Below are 17,976 nucleotides of genomic sequence, written 5' to 3'. Positions count from 1 at the left end.
AAAAAAAAAAAAAAAAAAGGGTAATAAATTAAGAATAGGTCTGACCTAAACTACCAACTTCTATTCTCAAAAGGAAGTTTCCTGGTCATACCAGCTCCTTATATCTTCGGAAGACACATACACCTGTGCTACCAAACAGTAAACACAGGATGAAGAGCTTGAAGGGCTCTAGAATAACTGATAAGCATTTTTGCATCAATCAAGTATAAACATTTCTAAGCTAAACGTCCCCAGACGAAGTTCTCACATACCCACTCACTCCCTTGAAGAGGGTCTGAAATGAACCCAAGGTCATACTTCAATCTTGGGAGACATCTTGATGAATTTCCATTGTAATGCAGAGAGGAGCCAACCTCTTACTAACACGCAGGAAGTGGAGTGAAGAACCAAATCCCCCTCAGGAGCCAAGCTAGGAGAGCAGGAGCTCCTGAGGGCCACATGGGCTTCTCCTCTGAGAGTCTTTAACTTCCCGGTCTCTTCCCCGTATATTGGCTGGAGTAGGGAACGTGTTTGAATGTGTTTGTCACATCATTTTCCCATGTGTTTTACACACATATGTTTGTCTTACTGGAAATCTAGGCAAAATGATAAAAGAAAGAAGCTGCTTTCCCCTTTTTCAAGATCCTGCTCTTCTAGGGAATTTGCTTGTTTCTAGGAACACTTAGTTTCTATGATGTAATAATTAATGCTGAGGTGTTGCTGGCTTAACGTAATCTTCTTCCCACAAGCATTTACTTTTGAAAAGACCCTGCAGCCTAATGCTTTATCCAACAGTGGAACTTCTGGCTTTGGGGCTCAGAGTGCAGTACCATGGGGTTAGGAGAGAGAACACAGGGCCTCTCTCGCCATGTCCCATAGCTAACTATCTTGCCCACCTAGCAGATGGCTAGTTTGGTCTCTCTGTGTTTTTGTGCATTTGGTTGGCTTTGTTTTGTTTTTAGAGGGGAGAGTTTTGGAGGGTAAAGAGGGCTCTTCATCATCTGTCAAATTGCTCTCTGGGGGCAACTATCTTGTCCTCGTTTGCCTGTGGCTATCCTCTTCTAGAGAGCCCACAAAAGCGGGAGCAGAGAACAAGGTTCAACCAGACCCTCTAAAAGAGAAGCTGAAAGGAGTGCACTGGTGTTGTGTACATATGCATGCCCATGGTACGTTTCTGAAACAAGCTGCACCTTTCTGTGGGTCCCTGGCTGTGATGTACTTCTCTTTGATCTCCCCATGTGTGTTTGAGAGCTATCCTTTCAGTGCAGTTTGGGGCCTGAGTTCATGCCCCCTTCATTAGCCAAACACCCTATTATTCACACACACACTCGCATACACACACACACACTTCCCCTTCCATACTCCCTCCAACTCATTCACCTCCCTGTAAAATCTTTTCAGACAAAAGAAATAAATGTGCTCTGTAACAACAGGTGGTAGTAGTCCACTCCCAAGATCTATTCTACCCCAGTGATTGGTATTAACTGTGCCCATTCCCCTTGCCACTGAGCGGGTTAAAATAGACATGAAAACTAGTCTTGGCCAACGAGCCATGAGAGAGTCTCCTGGGACTGCTTCTGGGAAGTTCCTAGCTCGTATCCAGAACTGTAAGAGAAAGACAGTCTCTCTTCCTCCTCTAGTCTAGATTTTTTTGTATCTTTAAGTGATATCTATGACTACAGTCACCTTCCCACCAGTCCAAGGCTAGGGCTAAGAGAATTGCCACAAAGCTGAGCCAGAGCCCTGATGTACCATACCTGGAACACTTCGTAACTCTGGACTTCTTGTTTTGTGAGATAATAGAGTTGATTATTGCTTATGGTGGTTTGTGTTGTGTTTTCTGTTACTTCCAGCAGAAAGCAATTTAGCTGAATCAGACATGATTTTCATGCCCAAACTTAATTGTTAATAGTTATCTAATCTCTTGTATTTCTTTAGTTGCTCATCTACTTGATTGCTTTGATATACTCATATGATAATTGCTAATATCCTTTGAGTTCAAACTATATGCCAGGTTTTGATACAGAGGAGAGTCTGTTGGCTTGTTTTAAAAAGTGATATTGCTTACAGTCAATTAATTTGTAATTCTTCCCTATCCCTACCCATGGTCACTTGTTACCATGTATCACTAGTTAGGATTAGCACGTAAAATTTACCAAAAACTGATGGTGAATGAGTTATCAAACCAGAGTCACATGGACTAGTTCTTTTGCCTCTAAAAGCCTGGACACAATTATGGAAAAAACTGCCTTCTTATCAGTAGACATAAAAAAATACAACAGATAATATAGCATCATACTTTCAATCAAAATCTTAAGGATGAATTTAATTTGCCATGTACTTAACATTGACATGAAACTCATCATTTTTCAGATATTGTAGTAATGTAAGGTCCAGCTGTGTGTGCTGCCCTCTTGTGCATGACAAAAGTGACATAGCAGTGGGGAAAGGAACAAAGAAGTACAGATGATGATGAATTAGACCACATGTAATTTACATATCCAAAGTTTATAGTTTGTATGTTTTGGAAAGAAAAAACACAGTATAAGAAAAATCATGAGAAGTGACAGTCAGGATACATTGCTTTGTGTATTTATTTTATTATTTTATTTTATTTTATACTTTTTTGAGGAAGATTGGCCCTGCGCTAACATCTGATGCCAAACTTCCTTTTTTTTTTTTTCTCCCCAAAGCCCCAGTACATAGTTGTGTACATCATAGTTGTAGACTTGTAGCTCTTCTATATGGGATGCCGCCTCAGCATGGCTTGATGAGCAGTGAATAGGTCCGTGCCCAGGATCCGAATCAGCGAACCCCAGGCCGCCACAGTGGGATGTGCGAACTTAACCGCTATGCCACTGGGCCGGCCCTTGTGTGTTTATTTTTAAAAGTCCATTGTTTAACCTCAAAATAAGCATAACAGATTCAAAATTTTAATCCTAGAATTCTGGTGAAACCAAATCTTAACCAAAGTACAGAGAAGTTGCCTTAGCGATTTAAAGCTTGTTGAAGATTTTGACCTGGTTTGAAAGTCAAAGCAGAGTTTCCGTCATTATTTCTACTTTTCAGTTGTTTTTAGGAGTCTTGCAGCTCCTGAGTCTCTTGGGAGGACAGATAACTCGGGAACTTCCTCTGCAGATAAGAGACAGCTAGTGAAGAGGCCAAAAGAAGCAAAAGTTACAGAGAAGAAGAATGCTGATTGGAAAGAGATGTGATTGAAAGGATGGAAGTATAGGTACCAGATATGGGTGACAGGAAGGCCACCACTTAAGGGGTGATAGCAAATTGGATGCTGTAGTGGCTGCATGAATGCAGAAACGTGTAAACGCTTGTCATTTACCAGATGTAGACCGAAGAGTCAAAAATGGTATTGGAAATTAACCATAAAATAATTGCTAATATTCTTTGGGTTCAAACTACGTGCCACATCTTGTACTCAATACTTTACCTATATTATTCCATTTGATCCTCACATTAGCCTTGTGAAATTGGCACTGTTATTAAGTTAACTTTACCGATGAGAATAAATGGGGATCACTTGATACATTGCAGAAGTCAGATTAGAAACTTGTTGGCACTCTTAACCATGGTGCTATATTATTTCATAGTTTAAAATACTAGTGTAGTGGCAATGCACAGCTACTGCTAGTCTATATGATGGTTTTCATGCAAATTAAAAAAGCCAAAGGGCCTGCCCATCACCCAGAGAAATCCAGCCCCATGGCTTCACAGCTGAGAGGGCAGTTGGCATCTTTGATCAAGGAAACAGGTGCTGCTTCTTTCAGGTAATAATAGCACTTGCCAGGGCACACGCCTTAGGTACCAACCTCCATTTACCTTCTCAGCAAGGCACCTGCCTACAGTGCACAGAGTCTACAACTACGGGAGGGAGCTTTAAAAAAATTAATGTAAATGTATATTTTACTTTCATCAGTCAAAAGTCTTGTTCGCAAACACTCCACATGAATATTCCTTGTTTGCCTCTCCAGATCTATTCTCCACCTTTCTTCACTTCGCTCTGTGTCTTGGAGGGCTGTCCTTGATGGTCTCCATCAATGGGCTCCCTTGCCTTCTGGCTTCCAGTTAGGTTCATCCAATGGGAGGCACCAGACAAAGTCAGAGACAAGGAGGAAGGTGAGGCTGGGGTATTTTGTCCCCTGGCTGCCTCCCTACTGAGCCAGTAGCTTGGGTCCTCTCCCAAGGCCTCAGCTTATCAGACAGCCCTTTCCCATAGCTACAGAGAGAATTCTCTCCAGGTTCTGGTGGCTACTTCTCCTCTTAGCCCTTCCAGCCTGGAAGTGGCGCAAGGCTCCCTACCGCCGCTAGTCCTGAGATGCTTCCTCATCCCTTGATCCCTCCCTAACTCAGCCCACACTTCTGTAAATAGTCCCTGAATTAAACTCGCCTCAATTTCCCTGTTTGAGTGGGCCATCTGTTTCCTGCCAGGACCCTGAGTGATAACACAGCGGAAACAAACTTGGACTATTTTAAGCAGAAATGGAATTCGGAGAAGGCATGTTTGGAGTCACAGAAATGAAGGGAGGTGGGAGGACCAGGATTGGAGAAGCAGCAGGAACTAGGGGACCACAGGAAAGCTGAGGAGCAGGAATAACAGCTAAAGTCGCTCAGTGGGAAGAGCCTAGGCCACCCACCGCCACTGCCGCATGCCTACCAACTGTCCCTACGTCCTTCAATCACCTACTCAAGAGTTTCTAGGAGAGGGTATGATTGCCTGAGTCTACATTACACATCTCCAGGCTGAGCTGGGGAGTGGGGAGGGAGGATCAGGCCCTCTAGCTATTGTGATAGGAAGTGGACACCACTAGCTACCAAGACTACACACTCAATGGGTGAATCCTTTAAAACAAGAAATCAGGGTGCTAATAGGAGGCACCATTCCCCAAAACAGGACAAGCGTCATTATAATAATTAATAAAAGAATGGGAAACTGCCTTAACAATCCAAGTATCTAAAGCAACTATTCCCAAAAGATGGTTCATGTAGAGATAGGCACTTCTCAGCAAGGATTTCAGGATCAGAAAAGTACCATCTCTACAGGTCTCATAAATGAAAATTCTTTAAAAGGTTTTTAACTGGGTTAGATATAAAGTTGCTTTATATCTTGTCATCTTAACAAGGTGTCCATCTTGTCCCTTTCTCAGAACCGCCCATTCAATGCGTTTTCTGCCCAATGACCAGCCACTTAAGAACTAGAAGATTCAGAAGCCAGTAACTTCAAATCCAATTTATCCCTAGGAATTAATTCATTGTATCAATTTGGGGCTAGAATTTGGCCCCAACAATTTTTTTCTTATTTGTTAGTCTCTTAAGGGTTATTCTTCATGTCTACCACCAGCACTCCTTTGCTTTAGTCAGATTTTGATTTTTACTAGTTCAAGACATAAGAAGAAAGAATACAGTTTTACTGTGAACCAAAGACAAACAGCTTATTGAAGACGTTTAAAGATAATGGTATTTTACAATTGTTGACTGTTGTAGCTATAATTCACACAATTACTAAATCTAGCATAAAATTTAGACATTTACTTTTATAGTTCTTTGGAACCATGCTTTATCTCAACTCCAAAATTAACTTACTTCACAAAGACAGAGCTGATGAGTTATAAATTTCAACATATACTTTACTTGTCATGAATGAAAGCATATTCATAATTGTCCCCTGGAGGTTTCTTTATACAGTTACTGTTATCAATAAGAGGAAATTCTTTTTCTTCAAAATAAAATTACATGAATGCAATGCCTATAATTTTTCATCGAGAATTTATATTCTGTTAAATTAGGTTAGTTGGTTGTATATATAGATATTTTTATCTCCAAAATATTATTGGATAAATGTGGAACAAACAGAACACTGTCCAGACCAACTAGAAAGTTTCCAGAGCTGCCAGTGAGATGATTTTGTTTAGCATGACAATGGGATGAAAACTTGAGATGGGTTTGGGTGCTATAATAGACATTTAAGATTTTTCTTTAATTCAAGATATGGCGTCTTATATGCTCATGTGTCTCATATGCTTCCTGTCTCGATGATACATATAAAGAAAATAGTAAAGACAAAGCAGAAAAGGTGCATGGACAAGACCTACAGTTTTCAAGTATCTGTGGCTATGTTTGCAATGGGATACTCCTATAACATGTCATCTTATAAAGCACATACCAAAGTTACTGGTCTAAATGTTATAAATCTAATGGCCTATGATGCTCATTAGTTGCCTGGTGGAGACAAGGAAGAAAGTAGAAGATCTAGCCCTTACTTTTAAGGAAGTGATATAATATCTATAAATCTTCTCTATGCAATTTGAAAAACATACATCTTTCCCTAACACAGTCTTCGTCTATTCAAAACCACTGAACAGGTCTTTCTAATTGAATTGGTAGGCTGTCAGCTGTTTTAATAACCAATATCTGCACAATCAAATCAGCAGGTCTGATACAGTGATACAAGTGGCTTGGTATCCTGGATACCTAGAAACTCAAGGCCAAGAAGAGGCTATTCCCTTTCACTGGTTTCTCAGTCTGTACTGTCCATTTCTAGACTGAGATGTACAAAAGGGGCAGGCCCATTCAGCCTCCCGGATTCTCTGACCGCACGTGCTCCATATGAGTAAATGGAAATGAGGCCACTGTTCTCCTGTGTCAGGACTCAGTCAGCATAAGTAGGAAACCAACCAGCAGGCATGCAACATCCAGTGAGTTCCTCTCCCAGCACTGTTTTCTCTGCTGGATCAGGTGGCAGTTGGCAGAAAAACCGATATCCTGAAAGTTCATTTGCTATTTGCAAGTCAGGGAATACCACCGGGCACAGAAGAATAGTCTACTGCTGCTTTGGAGAGTATTTCACATACATTTTGAGGATGCTGGTTTCCTACAAAGGAAAATCTCTGATTTCTGAACTGGAGTGTATAGGAAGTTGCCAGTCTAACCTGGGTCTGTGGTTTCCAAATTTTGAAATGTGAAAAAGGACTATATGTTCTGTGGTGGCAGATCTCATCTGTCTTATTTACCTTAGTGCCTGACACGTAGCAGCCATTAAATAACTATTTCTTGAACATTTATTCGAACCAATTGGTTTGAATGAACCAATAAATGAGCAGTAGATTTCTTAATGGCAGTGACATACAAAGTCATTTTGAAGAGTTTTTCTGGGTCTTTGTGGTTAAAAGCCTAATGGAAGACACAGTTGACAGCGATTCTTTCAAATGCAGCTAAATTTTGCTTAAGCAAAACCAACACGTAAAAATCTGGGTTCACAAAACAAACAAATTAAAGGGTGATTATATGCTTCACAATTACACAGAAATGTGCCTTATTGCAGGGGGTTCCTAAATCTGGCCCATGATGCTGTATCAGGTTCACACTTAAGCGAGAAAAATCAGCTCTGTGTATTGTTCTTCAATAGGGCTAAATTAACCAATTTAAAGAACCGTTCTTTGTTCAAAAACTCACCTTCTCCCATTTCTGTGGTTAAAATACTTTTTTAAAAAATAAGATAATGTGGGGCCAGCCCAGTTGCGTAGCGGCTATGTTCCTGCGCTCCGCTTTGGCGGCCTGGGGTTCACAGGTTTGGATCCCTGGCATGGATCTACACACTGCTCATCAAGCCATGCTGTGGCAGCGTCCCCCATACAAAATAGAGGAAGATTGGCACAGATGTTAACTCAGGGCCAATCTTCCTCAAACAAAAAGAGAAGACTGACAACAGATGTTAGCTCACAGCCAATCTTCCTCACCAAAAAAAAAAAAAAAAAGATAATGAGGCTAGTCGATGGTAGTTATGTCTTTTTAATGCCCTTAGTTGCCAAAATAAAGTTGCCAACCCCATATTGGTTCCCGGCTTTTTAAAAAATATTTTACTGGTTTGTGAAATGTAAGTGTTGGAGACTCGCTTAGTTTTAAAATAATATTCATTTTATGAAAGCATACAAGTGTTTTTAGAAATCTACATATTGGTTAAAGGAAGTTAGTATAAACTTGACCTTAACTACCCATGATAATAATAGCCAACAGGTGTTGAGTGGCTACTCTGTGCTGAGCACTGCTCTCAGGGCTTTTTAAAATGCTTTAATTACCTAAATTTCACAGTAGCCCAAAGAGGAAGTATTATTTTTATCCCCATTTCACAGATGAGAGGAACTCTAGGCACCAACAGTCAAGTCCTTGCCCACAAAAGCCACATAGTACAGGTAGTCAAGTGGTAGAGCTGGTTCCAGAACATATATTCTTATGTTACAAAGAAACTGGGTCACAGGACAGAACAACCAGTGGAAAAACATTGGCTGTTATTATATTCTAATGATTATGGAAATGGAGGTTCAGCACACAGGAATTTATAATCAGCACACAGATTATAAATTCCTATCCAAGACTCATATCATCTTATATTTAAATCAGAGCCCCTCCCAGTTTTACCTTATCAACCCAGTTCTGGATGACCTATTTTTAGCTTCAGTATTTATACAGATATTGCTTCAAGCAACATCCTTGTTTCTTAAGCTCGTGTTTTCATTAGTGAATACCAGAAAACAAAACAAGAAAATATGATATTTCCAGTGGAGCGTTTCAACCAAGTAGGGGATGAAAACAACACTCTTAAATTTAGTCATCAGGATTAAATTAATTTAGAGCAAGGTCAACCTTATAGTAAACAAATAAAACAGACGATTTCAGTTTACTTATTTTAAAAAAGTACAAAACCCCCCAGCTTCCAAGTGCTATAAAAAAGTATTAAAACTCAAGTTTAAAAAAAGTATTAAAATTGGGGCCTGCCCCATGGCCTAGTGGTTAGGTTCCCCTCAGATCCCCAGGCCGGACCCACACCACTGGTCAGCCATGTTGTGGCAGCAAACCACACACAAAATAGAGGAAGATTGGCACAGATGTTAGCTCAGGGCAATCTTCCCCAAGGAAAAAGAAGACTGGCAACAGATGTTAGCTCATTGTGAATCTTCCTCAGCAAAAAAAAAAAAAAAAAAAAAGTATTAAAATAAATAATAGCTCTCAAATGTAGATACCCATCTTATTTAGAAGTTCACAAACTTAACTGGGAACTCACATATTCCTCTGCAGAGTCAGAAATCCAAATAGAGCAAAGAGGTAAATTAGGAAGTAAAATTCATAATAAATAGAAAGCAAAATGAATGAATCAAACTAGACCTTTTGACTACAATGACAGAAAAAAAATTCCCAAATTTTTAGCAAAGTGGAATCAAAGACAATTTTGGCTTTCAAAATCTATGGTACTCTTGGTAATAGTAAAAATGATTTGGCAGGTTAAAGATAGGTTTCTATCAGCCTATCTTCTATTTAACACCATTTACCAAAATATTGCACTACATAAAAGGCATTGTCATTTCATTTCAATGGTAACGAAAAACAGATTTTTAACACTAATAAGTCCTGGGTCCCTCAGAAAGTATCAACGAATCAAGAAGTCCTGAAGCGTCTGCAGTTTAAGGAAATTTTGTGGATTAACATCTCCACCCCTCAGTCCTAAAAGGTGGGGTGTGCACATCCAATCCGAATACCCGGCATACAGGACCCTAATTTCTGACACTGCAGGTAACTCCAGCACCAACTCTTCTCTCAACTTTCTGGCTTCTGCTCAAATACCCATCCCTAGTCCACATGCCCTAGAAAAACACAGGAACCAGTTCTGGATGGTTATCCATCTCGCACCCCACGCCCGCCCCGACACTACCCTCGCGACCCAGGCCAGCCGGACCCAGCCCACTACAGTCCCGCTCCGGCTCTCAGAACTTCCCCCGCCCACTCCATCCACGTGACCAAGACCCCCACCCCCGCCCCGCGCTCCACCAATCAGCAACCTCCTCCGCCCACAGCCGGTCTCCAGCGCTCCCCTTTCAAAAAGGCAGTTTACTCCGCCCGCCCTCGGCCCCGCCCCTTTCCCACCTCCCCGCCCCGCGGGTCCCTCCCACTTCCCCGGCTCCCGGTTCCCTCCCTCCCCTCCCGTTGTCCCCTCCCGCTCCCCGGCTTCGCCCCGCCCCGCCCGGGGCCGCGCGCTCGCCCTCTTCTCGCGAGATCGGAGCGTCCCCGCCGCGGCCGCCCGCCTCCCCTCCCGTCCTCCCACCCCCCCTTCCCCCAATCTCTCCACTCTACGGCTCTTCTCCCTCCCTCCTCCCCCCTCCACCCTCTGGGCCGGATCTCGTCTCGCTGAGGCGGAGGAGGAGAAGGAGGAGGAGGAGGACGTTCGGCCTGCGCAGTGAGATGTTTGTCCGTCGCCGCCGCCGCCGCCATCGCGGAGCAGCGCGATAAAGGGAGCCGAGCCGGGCGCGAGGGGGACGCCGCGGAGCCGCCGCGCCAGCGCAGCCCCCAGCCGAGCCCGCGCCGCCGGAGCCCGCGCCGCCGCCGCCCCCGCCGCGGCCGCCCAGGGCCGGCCAGCCGCCCAGCCCAGCCCGGGGGCCGCGCCGCCGCCGCCCCCCGCGTCGCCCCCCGCCCGCCCGCCCGCCTTAGATGTGACACCGGCGCCTCGGAGTGCGACCCGAAGCCGCCGCCGGGGAGGGGACGAGCACCATGTCGAATCTGAGCAAAGGCACGGGCAGCCGGAAGGACACCAAGATGCGGATCCGGGCCTTTCCGGTGAGTCCCCGCTCGGCGCCGGGGACCCCGGGGCCGGGGGCCCGGCCGAGAGCCGCACGCGAGGCCCGGGCTGAACTCCCCCAACAGGCCGCAGGCCCGGCCTCCCCTCCCCCACGCCGCCGGCCGCGGGGCGCGAGCCTCCCGGCAACGGGGCGCCGCGGGCCGGGCCTCCTGGGCCGTTCCCAGCGCCCCCGCCGCGGAGCGGCGCCGCCGGCCGGGCCCCCTCGCCGGTCCCGCGGCCCCGGGCGCCGGCCCGGTGCCGGGCGCCGGGTTCCGGGATCCCGGCCCTGCCGCGATGGGGACGGGCGAAGTCCTTGTGTGGGGCGCGTGTGTAACTTTTCACGTGTGGTTTCGCTGCGGGTGAGAAAAGAAGCCAGCCGAAGAGACGGCCAGCCAGACCTTTAGAATGATGGAGGGCACTGTCCTCTCCCTCTCCTCCCCCGTCGGGGAGGGTTGTGCCATCCGCCTACCCCCGGCGCGGTGACAGTGGTTCCACGTAGTGCTGTATAGTAATGTACCAGTAACATGGGTGTATTTATAGCATCTCTCATCCACAGGCTTCAGAGCACTTTACCAACTCTCATGGGCAGAAACTGCCTTGCCACTCAAGGGGAAGCCAGAGAGAACAAATTGGACAATTGGTTCTTTATTTCTTAGCCATGGAAGCCCAAAGAACGAGGAGTCACCATCCTGAGTTGCTTTACCGTCTAGGTTTTAGTGACAGCAGACGTTTTCTGTTTAGAAACTTTCTTTTTTAGCATTACGTTGACTCATATGCTTGTGGCGTTGAGTATATAGGGTATAACTTCGGGTGTCATATCTGAATCGAATAGCCAATGACAAGCATTAAAATGTGCTGTTGTAACAGAGAAACTAGGCGTATTTGCTCGTGTCGCTACAGTAACAGGCATACGTCAGGACAGACAAACCAGCAGTTGAACAGAAAATTTTAAAACAGCAAAGCTAGAGAAAGATCTTGGGTTTCCTTGCTTAAAATCATAAACATAAAGTGTGAGGGAGGAAGAGGCAGTTTGTACTCACTTTTTTAAGCGTGCTTTTTGTAAAGTGTAGTTTGCAGTGAGGAAAGACTTATTAGTGTAGTTATTCTAGTTGAGTAGGAAACCGACCCACTGAACTTGAGGACCTCTGTGAATTTTTAAAACTTAAAAGACCTGATGCAGACACCTGATGCAGAATTTTGAAATTGTGGTAGCGTAAATACTAATGTCGATGTGTAGAAACTTTTAGTTTTATGTAAGTAAAGCTAGGGTATACTCAGGAGAATTAAGTATTTTGATACTGATGAAAGGGATTTTGAATTTTTTTCTTAAGTAAATGTGAGAAACTACAAAGAAAATGAGAAATGTTGACAAAAGAGCACTAATGACGTTCACTAGCACGTTTTCCCTTAAAATGGAACAAAAGCTGGGTTTGTGAATTTTCGAGTAATGTTCGTTTTCCTACTAAATCAGTTCTGACCATTTTTAGCAGAATTTTAGTTGTATACAACAAATTTTCTAGGAAAAGCTTTCTACTCTTACAGTCTGAGTTCTAATTCAGATTTATTACTAAAATGTGGAATAGCTCACATTTGACATCAACTCACTTATGTCAATATTCTGATTAACCAGTTATACCTTTATCTATGTGTGATTAACCCTTTGATCTCTTTAGGTTTGCTTGTTCCTATCTGTTCTCCCATTCTTTCATTCATTCAACAAAGATGGAGTACTGTGTGCCAGGCGCTGTTGTGGGAGCTTGGGATATATCAGTATAGCTTGAAAGACCCAGATGCCTGCTTTCTGGATCTTACATTGCTGGGAGGAGGTGGTGGGAGAATATTCCTTTAGCTGAAGAGTGTAATATTATGTGATAGATTAGCACACAGTACTGATGAAACTGATTATTTTAAAGTAGCGCTATGTGTATGAGCTAATTTGGACCCTTTCTGTTTGTAACTTGTTGGCCCTCTACGTTTTTCTAAAATCCTTTAATGAAGTTAAAATATTAAACTAGTGTTTGATATTTAGTAGTTAACATCTGCTAATTTTTCGAAGTTTAAGGATTTTTCGTTATTTTATAAGTATTAACATCATCATAAGTAGTTCCCGCTGAAAAGAACTATTATATTTTTTAATATATAAAATTTTAAGTCATAGTTCCTTGAGCCTTCATTTAGTATAGATATATGCCTCAGTGGTATGGTATTTCACTGACTTATCCTTTAGTAAATGTTTGAGTACTTACAGACCTTGAAAATTTGTTTTTTCTTCCAGGTTAGTGATCTTTTACATAACTATAGTCTATGTGGATTGCTAGTTAGAAGTAGTAGATGCATAGTATTCCATAAAGAAAAAATACTGTTTATGTATATACATATGTACATACTTACAACTATCGTATTTTACATTACCATTTGGATATATAGTTAACCATAATTTAAAGGAAATTGTAGTTTAACCAAAGGTCTCGAGTGCTCATTTCAGATTCTGTTTTATAAAATTGATGTGTAAAAATATATTTTGTGATTATTTTGTTTTCATTGCAAAATAGAGTGGTAAGTGAGCTTACAGGATAGTTTATAGATGTGTAAGCGTACTCCAGATATAGTTTCATCAGTAAAATCAGGTTGTTTTTAGTGTTCTGACCGCATATTTTGTGTATCTTCATCATTGTTCACAAGAGTAAAAGTTACGCCATACCACAGTTTTATGTACAGTTTGCATTTTAAGTAGACCTTTTCATAAGATTTCAAGAGAAATTGGTTCTTTTTAAGATGGAAAACAATAAGGAACTTTCTGTATTTATAAATAGTTATGGAGGAACAGGTTATCCTACTTTGTAAGCTTTCCTGCAGTGCCCAATATACATGTCATTTCACATCTTTTTGTTGTTTTTGGTACCCAAAGTAACAGCAAGGGCTGCAAAACTTTTTTAAGGAAGAAGGCTGTAGTTGTCAAACTCTTGGAAACTATATGGATTTGGACCAAACAATGCTGCTCCAAGAAGTTTCTGCTCTTCTTTACTTGCTGTTGCCATGTGTTTCACTCCTGAGCTTTTGTTCCACTTTGTAGGATTAGTTGCTCTCAGGTGAACCTTTTGTCCTTGTCTTTGAAAAGCCATTCCTCACCATCTGTACCATCCAGGGTTTTGTCCACATGGGCTTGAAAAGCTTGATTGGATTGGAGGGGATATGTTTGAATGGAAATGCTAGCTTGTCCTCTGATTTGCCTTTCTTAGTCTAGCCTTCAGAGTTTAGGAGACCTCATGGAAGTGATTGTCATTAGAGTGTGATCTGGAAATGGCTTCAGTTATTAGTTTATGGAAGCGTGCTAAATCATGATAAAGATTCTCTGGTTGTGATGTCCACTCCTTAATTCGGGGTGGGCTTCCCAGAGCTCCACCTGTGTGTCGTGGACAGTGAATGATGTGGAGGTTGTTGTTAGATGGAGTCCACCAAGCGGCTGACATTAGAAAGAGATGTTTTAAAATCATTTGTGATGTACTTAAGAGTACACGAGTTTAACAACAAATGGGGACAGTTAATGTTTTTGTTTTTCCTAGCTACAGTAATATTGGTCAGAATTGGGGGAACAGCTTTGATCTTTATAATAGGTTTCTCTTCCTTAGGGAAAGTAATTGTTGCCTAGAACTACCTGGACTATACATACAGGAAGGCTGAATGATCTTGCAAATCACACAGGGTGGGGAGTTGACTATAACTTTGTTTTCCGTTTTGTTGTATTTTCTTATAGAGAAATTGCGGGGTAAGGTGTAACAGATTCATTAAAGTGTTGCTTACACTTAGACTGATTCTTGCTCTTTAGTAGTTTTATGACAGCTAGTTGTATTGTAACTGTTAGTACCTTTCTGGCTTTAGAATTTGAAAAATAAAAGCATAAAGTAGTTATCTATAACCTGTTTATTTTGCATTATCTTCCTAGATAGCAGTTCATGGGAGCCTGGAAATTATTAGTACCAGTATTGAATTTGAAACTGTTTTAGTAGTATAGAATATAATGTGAGAATTTGGCCTTTTAAATAATACATTAGTCGCAAGGTTGATTCATTCAAACAAAATAGAGAAAGCTACATTTATTTGTACATCATTCCTTTAAATAGCTAAGTAGCTAAGTAATAACAGCATTTCTCTAGTTCAGGAAGATTATATAATTAAGACTAGAAAAAATAGTATGTCCTCTGTTTGTATTATAAATTGAGAGACCTTAGAAATAGCAAACCTTTTTTGCTCTTATTTTCATTCAAGATTATCTGGGTGTTCTTTAGCAGTTTTGTTAGATTTTTATAAAGGTTACTGGACAATTTGTAGTTTTAAATAATGCAACTTTGAAAATAGTTCTTATTTAAAGTCAGCAAAAAGATAAAGGTGTTACTTGTAAGAAAAAAATCACTGAGATAAAATATGAATTACAATTAGTGTCTGTCAGTGTATTGTGAAAACTATTGGATCATAGTCTGTCAAAACAATGAATTCATTTTAGTAGCTTTTTTAATTATAAAAGTGATGCATGTTCATGATAGAAAACTTAATAAATACCTAAGTTTATAAATAAGGAAATGAAAATCACTTGTAATCCTACCACTTGGAAATAAACGATATTAGCATTTTGATGTTTCCTTTTTTTTTTTTTTTTTTTTTTTTTTTTTGCTGAGGAAGATTAGCCCCGAGCTAACATCTGTGCTGCCAATCTTTGTCTGTCTTGTATGTGGGTCGCCACCACAGCATGGCTGATGAGTGGTGTAGGTCTGTGCCCGGGATCTGAACCTGCGAACTTGGGCCGCTGAAGTGGAGCGTGCCAGACTTAACCACTACGCCACAGGGCCAGCTCCTGGATGTGTTTCCTTTTAATCTTATTTTTTTGGTAAGGAAGATCAGCCCTGAGCTAACATCCACACCAGTCCTCCTCTTTTCACTGAGGAAGACCAGCCCTGAGCTAACATCTATTGCCAATCCTCCTTCTTTTTTTTTTTTTTTAACCTCTTTTCTCCCCAAAGCCCCAATAGATAGTTGTCGTCATAGTTGCACATCCCTCTAGTTGCCGTATGTGGGTTGCTGCCTCAGCGTGGCTGGACAAGCGGTATGTCAGTGTGCTCCCTGGATCCGAACCCAGGCTGCCAGTAGCGGAGCGTGTGCACTTAACCGCTAAGCCACGGGACCGGCCCATCCTTCTAATCTTTCATACATGTGTGAGCACACAGTAAAATTAAGGTACTATATCATTTTATATACTGCCTTTTAAAAAGTATAGTATCTTACTATATATGTATTTCCACGTTAAATATATTTTAGCATGATTTTTAACAACTGTAATACTCTACAGTACCTCAATTCGCTTAACCATTTCCTCCTGCTAAGTATTTTGATTGATTCCAGTGAATCCATATTTTCTTTATTATAAATAATGCAACTGTGACTATTTAGGCGCATAAATATTTGAGCCCATCCGTGATTGTGGAATTACTGGGCTAAATGTAATTGATATATATTAATTGACCTCCAGAGAGCTGGTAATAATAACTAAGACTTATTGCATGCTTATCATGTGCCATGAACTGTTCTCTGTGCTTTGCATGTGTAAACTCATTTAATTTACAGAATACTACTATTATCTATTTTACAAACCAGGCCTAGAGAGGTTAAGTAATTTGCTTAAGGTCACTATGCTTGTAAGTGGCAGAACTAGGAATCTAATGCAGTCAGTCTGGCGCTAAAGTGAATGCTCTTAAGAATTAATTATACATCTCAAGGTTGTATTAGTTTAACTTCTACTGTGTAGCAGTGTCTCAGACAACATATTGTATCTTTAATTTCATAGGTAAAAAATAGTACTTTAATTTGCATTTCTTTGACTACTTGTAAGACTGAAGCTATGGATAGTCTGTAGGGAATTTTCATTTAGTTTTACATTAGAGTATTCAACATATGTGCATATGTGTTAGGAGTATGACTGAAGAGTACAGAGACTGAGAGCATGCATAATAGTTAAGCGTGTGGGCTCTGCACTGCCAGAGTTTGAATGTCAGCTCCACCTCTTTCTAGCTGCGTCATCTTTAACCAGTGACTTAACGTCTTTTAGCCTCAATTTTCTCTTCTGTAAAATGAGATTACTAATAGGACCTACCTTAAGGATTGTTGTGAAATAAAGAAAGTAAAGCATTAGAACAGTACCTAGCACACAGTTAGCTGTTGTTATTGTTATACCAACATTTAGCCATGATTATGCCACAGTTTAAATATTAAAATTGAATGTTATTTTTACAAGTGGTTATATTATAATACTATACGCTTATTTTAGTAATGCTGCCGTTTTTTTGTGTAGTTTTTAGAACTTATATTTTGAAAATCCTGCAGGGTCAATTTGTGAACCACACTGAGAAATCATTCTCAAAGGATACAGGTTTGGTACCACTAGGGCACTTCACAAGAGTGCTACTTGCTCCTTGGGTTAGCTTCAAAAGAGAAGTTCCAGAGATTCTCATGTAATCATTGGAGTAAGTATGTAACCTCTCCAGATAACTTTACTGGAGTCCACACTCATTTGGTATGTACATTCTAACGTGTACATTAAATGTTTATCTGAAAATACATCATTTTTCTTCTTTCTTTTTTCCTCCCTTTCTCTTCCCACTCCCCACCCTTTTTTTTTTTTTTTTGGTTAGGGAAGATTCACCGTGAGCTAACATCTATTGCCAGTCTTCCTCTTTTTGCTTGAGGAAGACTCGCCCTGAGCTAACATCTGTGTCTGTCTTCCTCTATTTTGTATGTGGGTTGCTGTCACAGCATGGCCGCTGACGAGTGATGTAGGTCCACGCTTGGGAACCGAACCCGGGCCACCGAAGCGGATTGCGCCGAACCTAACCACTAGGCCACGGAGCGGGCTCCCCCGCCCCCTTTATTTGTTTGTTTCACTCATGAACTACATTGTGGTCCCTGCGCAAAGCTTATACCAGCCACCTTTTGAACCACAAAGCAGTTAACATAGTGTTAGACACAGTGTGGCTAGTTAGTGAATGATTGATTAAGTGAGAAACTAGTCCTTTAAGCCAAACCATAGTGCATGATTGATTAATTAGGTAAGTGGATGGAAGTAGGACAGTAGTGCCCCCTTATCTGTGGGGGATACATTCCAAGGCCCCCAGTGGATGCCTGAAACCTTGGTTAGTTCCCAAACTCTATGTATACTGTGTTTTTTCCTGTACATTCATACCTCTGATAAAGTTTAATTTATAAATTAGGAACAGTAAGAGATTAACAAAGTAAGAAGAGTACTTCTCTTTGGCGTATCTGAATTGCCAGCATCACTTGTCTTGTGCTTTGGGTCCATTATTAGGTAAAATAAGGCTTACTTATTACAAGCA

The 17,976-nt window shown here is 41.5% G+C and overlaps 1 protein-coding gene across 2 annotated transcripts in view; it reads left to right on the top strand.

The window, feature by feature from the left end:
* The first annotated feature begins 10,130 nt into the window (after positions 1–10,130).
* The window catches only part of CUL3 (cullin 3), a 98,383-nt gene continuing 90,537 nt past the window's right edge, over positions 10,131–17,976 (top strand). For both annotated transcript variants that reach the window (XM_058533105.1, XM_058533103.1), the window contains exon 1: positions 10,131–10,596. In XM_058533105.1, coding sequence (XP_058389088.1) covers positions 10,531–10,596 — 66 coding nt within the window. In that variant the 5' untranslated portion in view covers positions 10,131–10,530. The remainder of the gene's footprint in view (positions 10,597–17,976) is intronic.

The sequence above is a fragment of the Diceros bicornis genome, chromosome 37, assembly GCF_020826845.1.
Source record: "Diceros bicornis minor isolate mBicDic1 chromosome 37, mDicBic1.mat.cur, whole genome shotgun sequence".
Classification (NCBI taxonomy): domain Eukaryota; kingdom Metazoa; phylum Chordata; class Mammalia; order Perissodactyla; family Rhinocerotidae; genus Diceros; species Diceros bicornis.
Note: the sequence above shows the minus strand (reverse complement) of the source record. Positions and strands in the feature narration are given on the sequence as shown.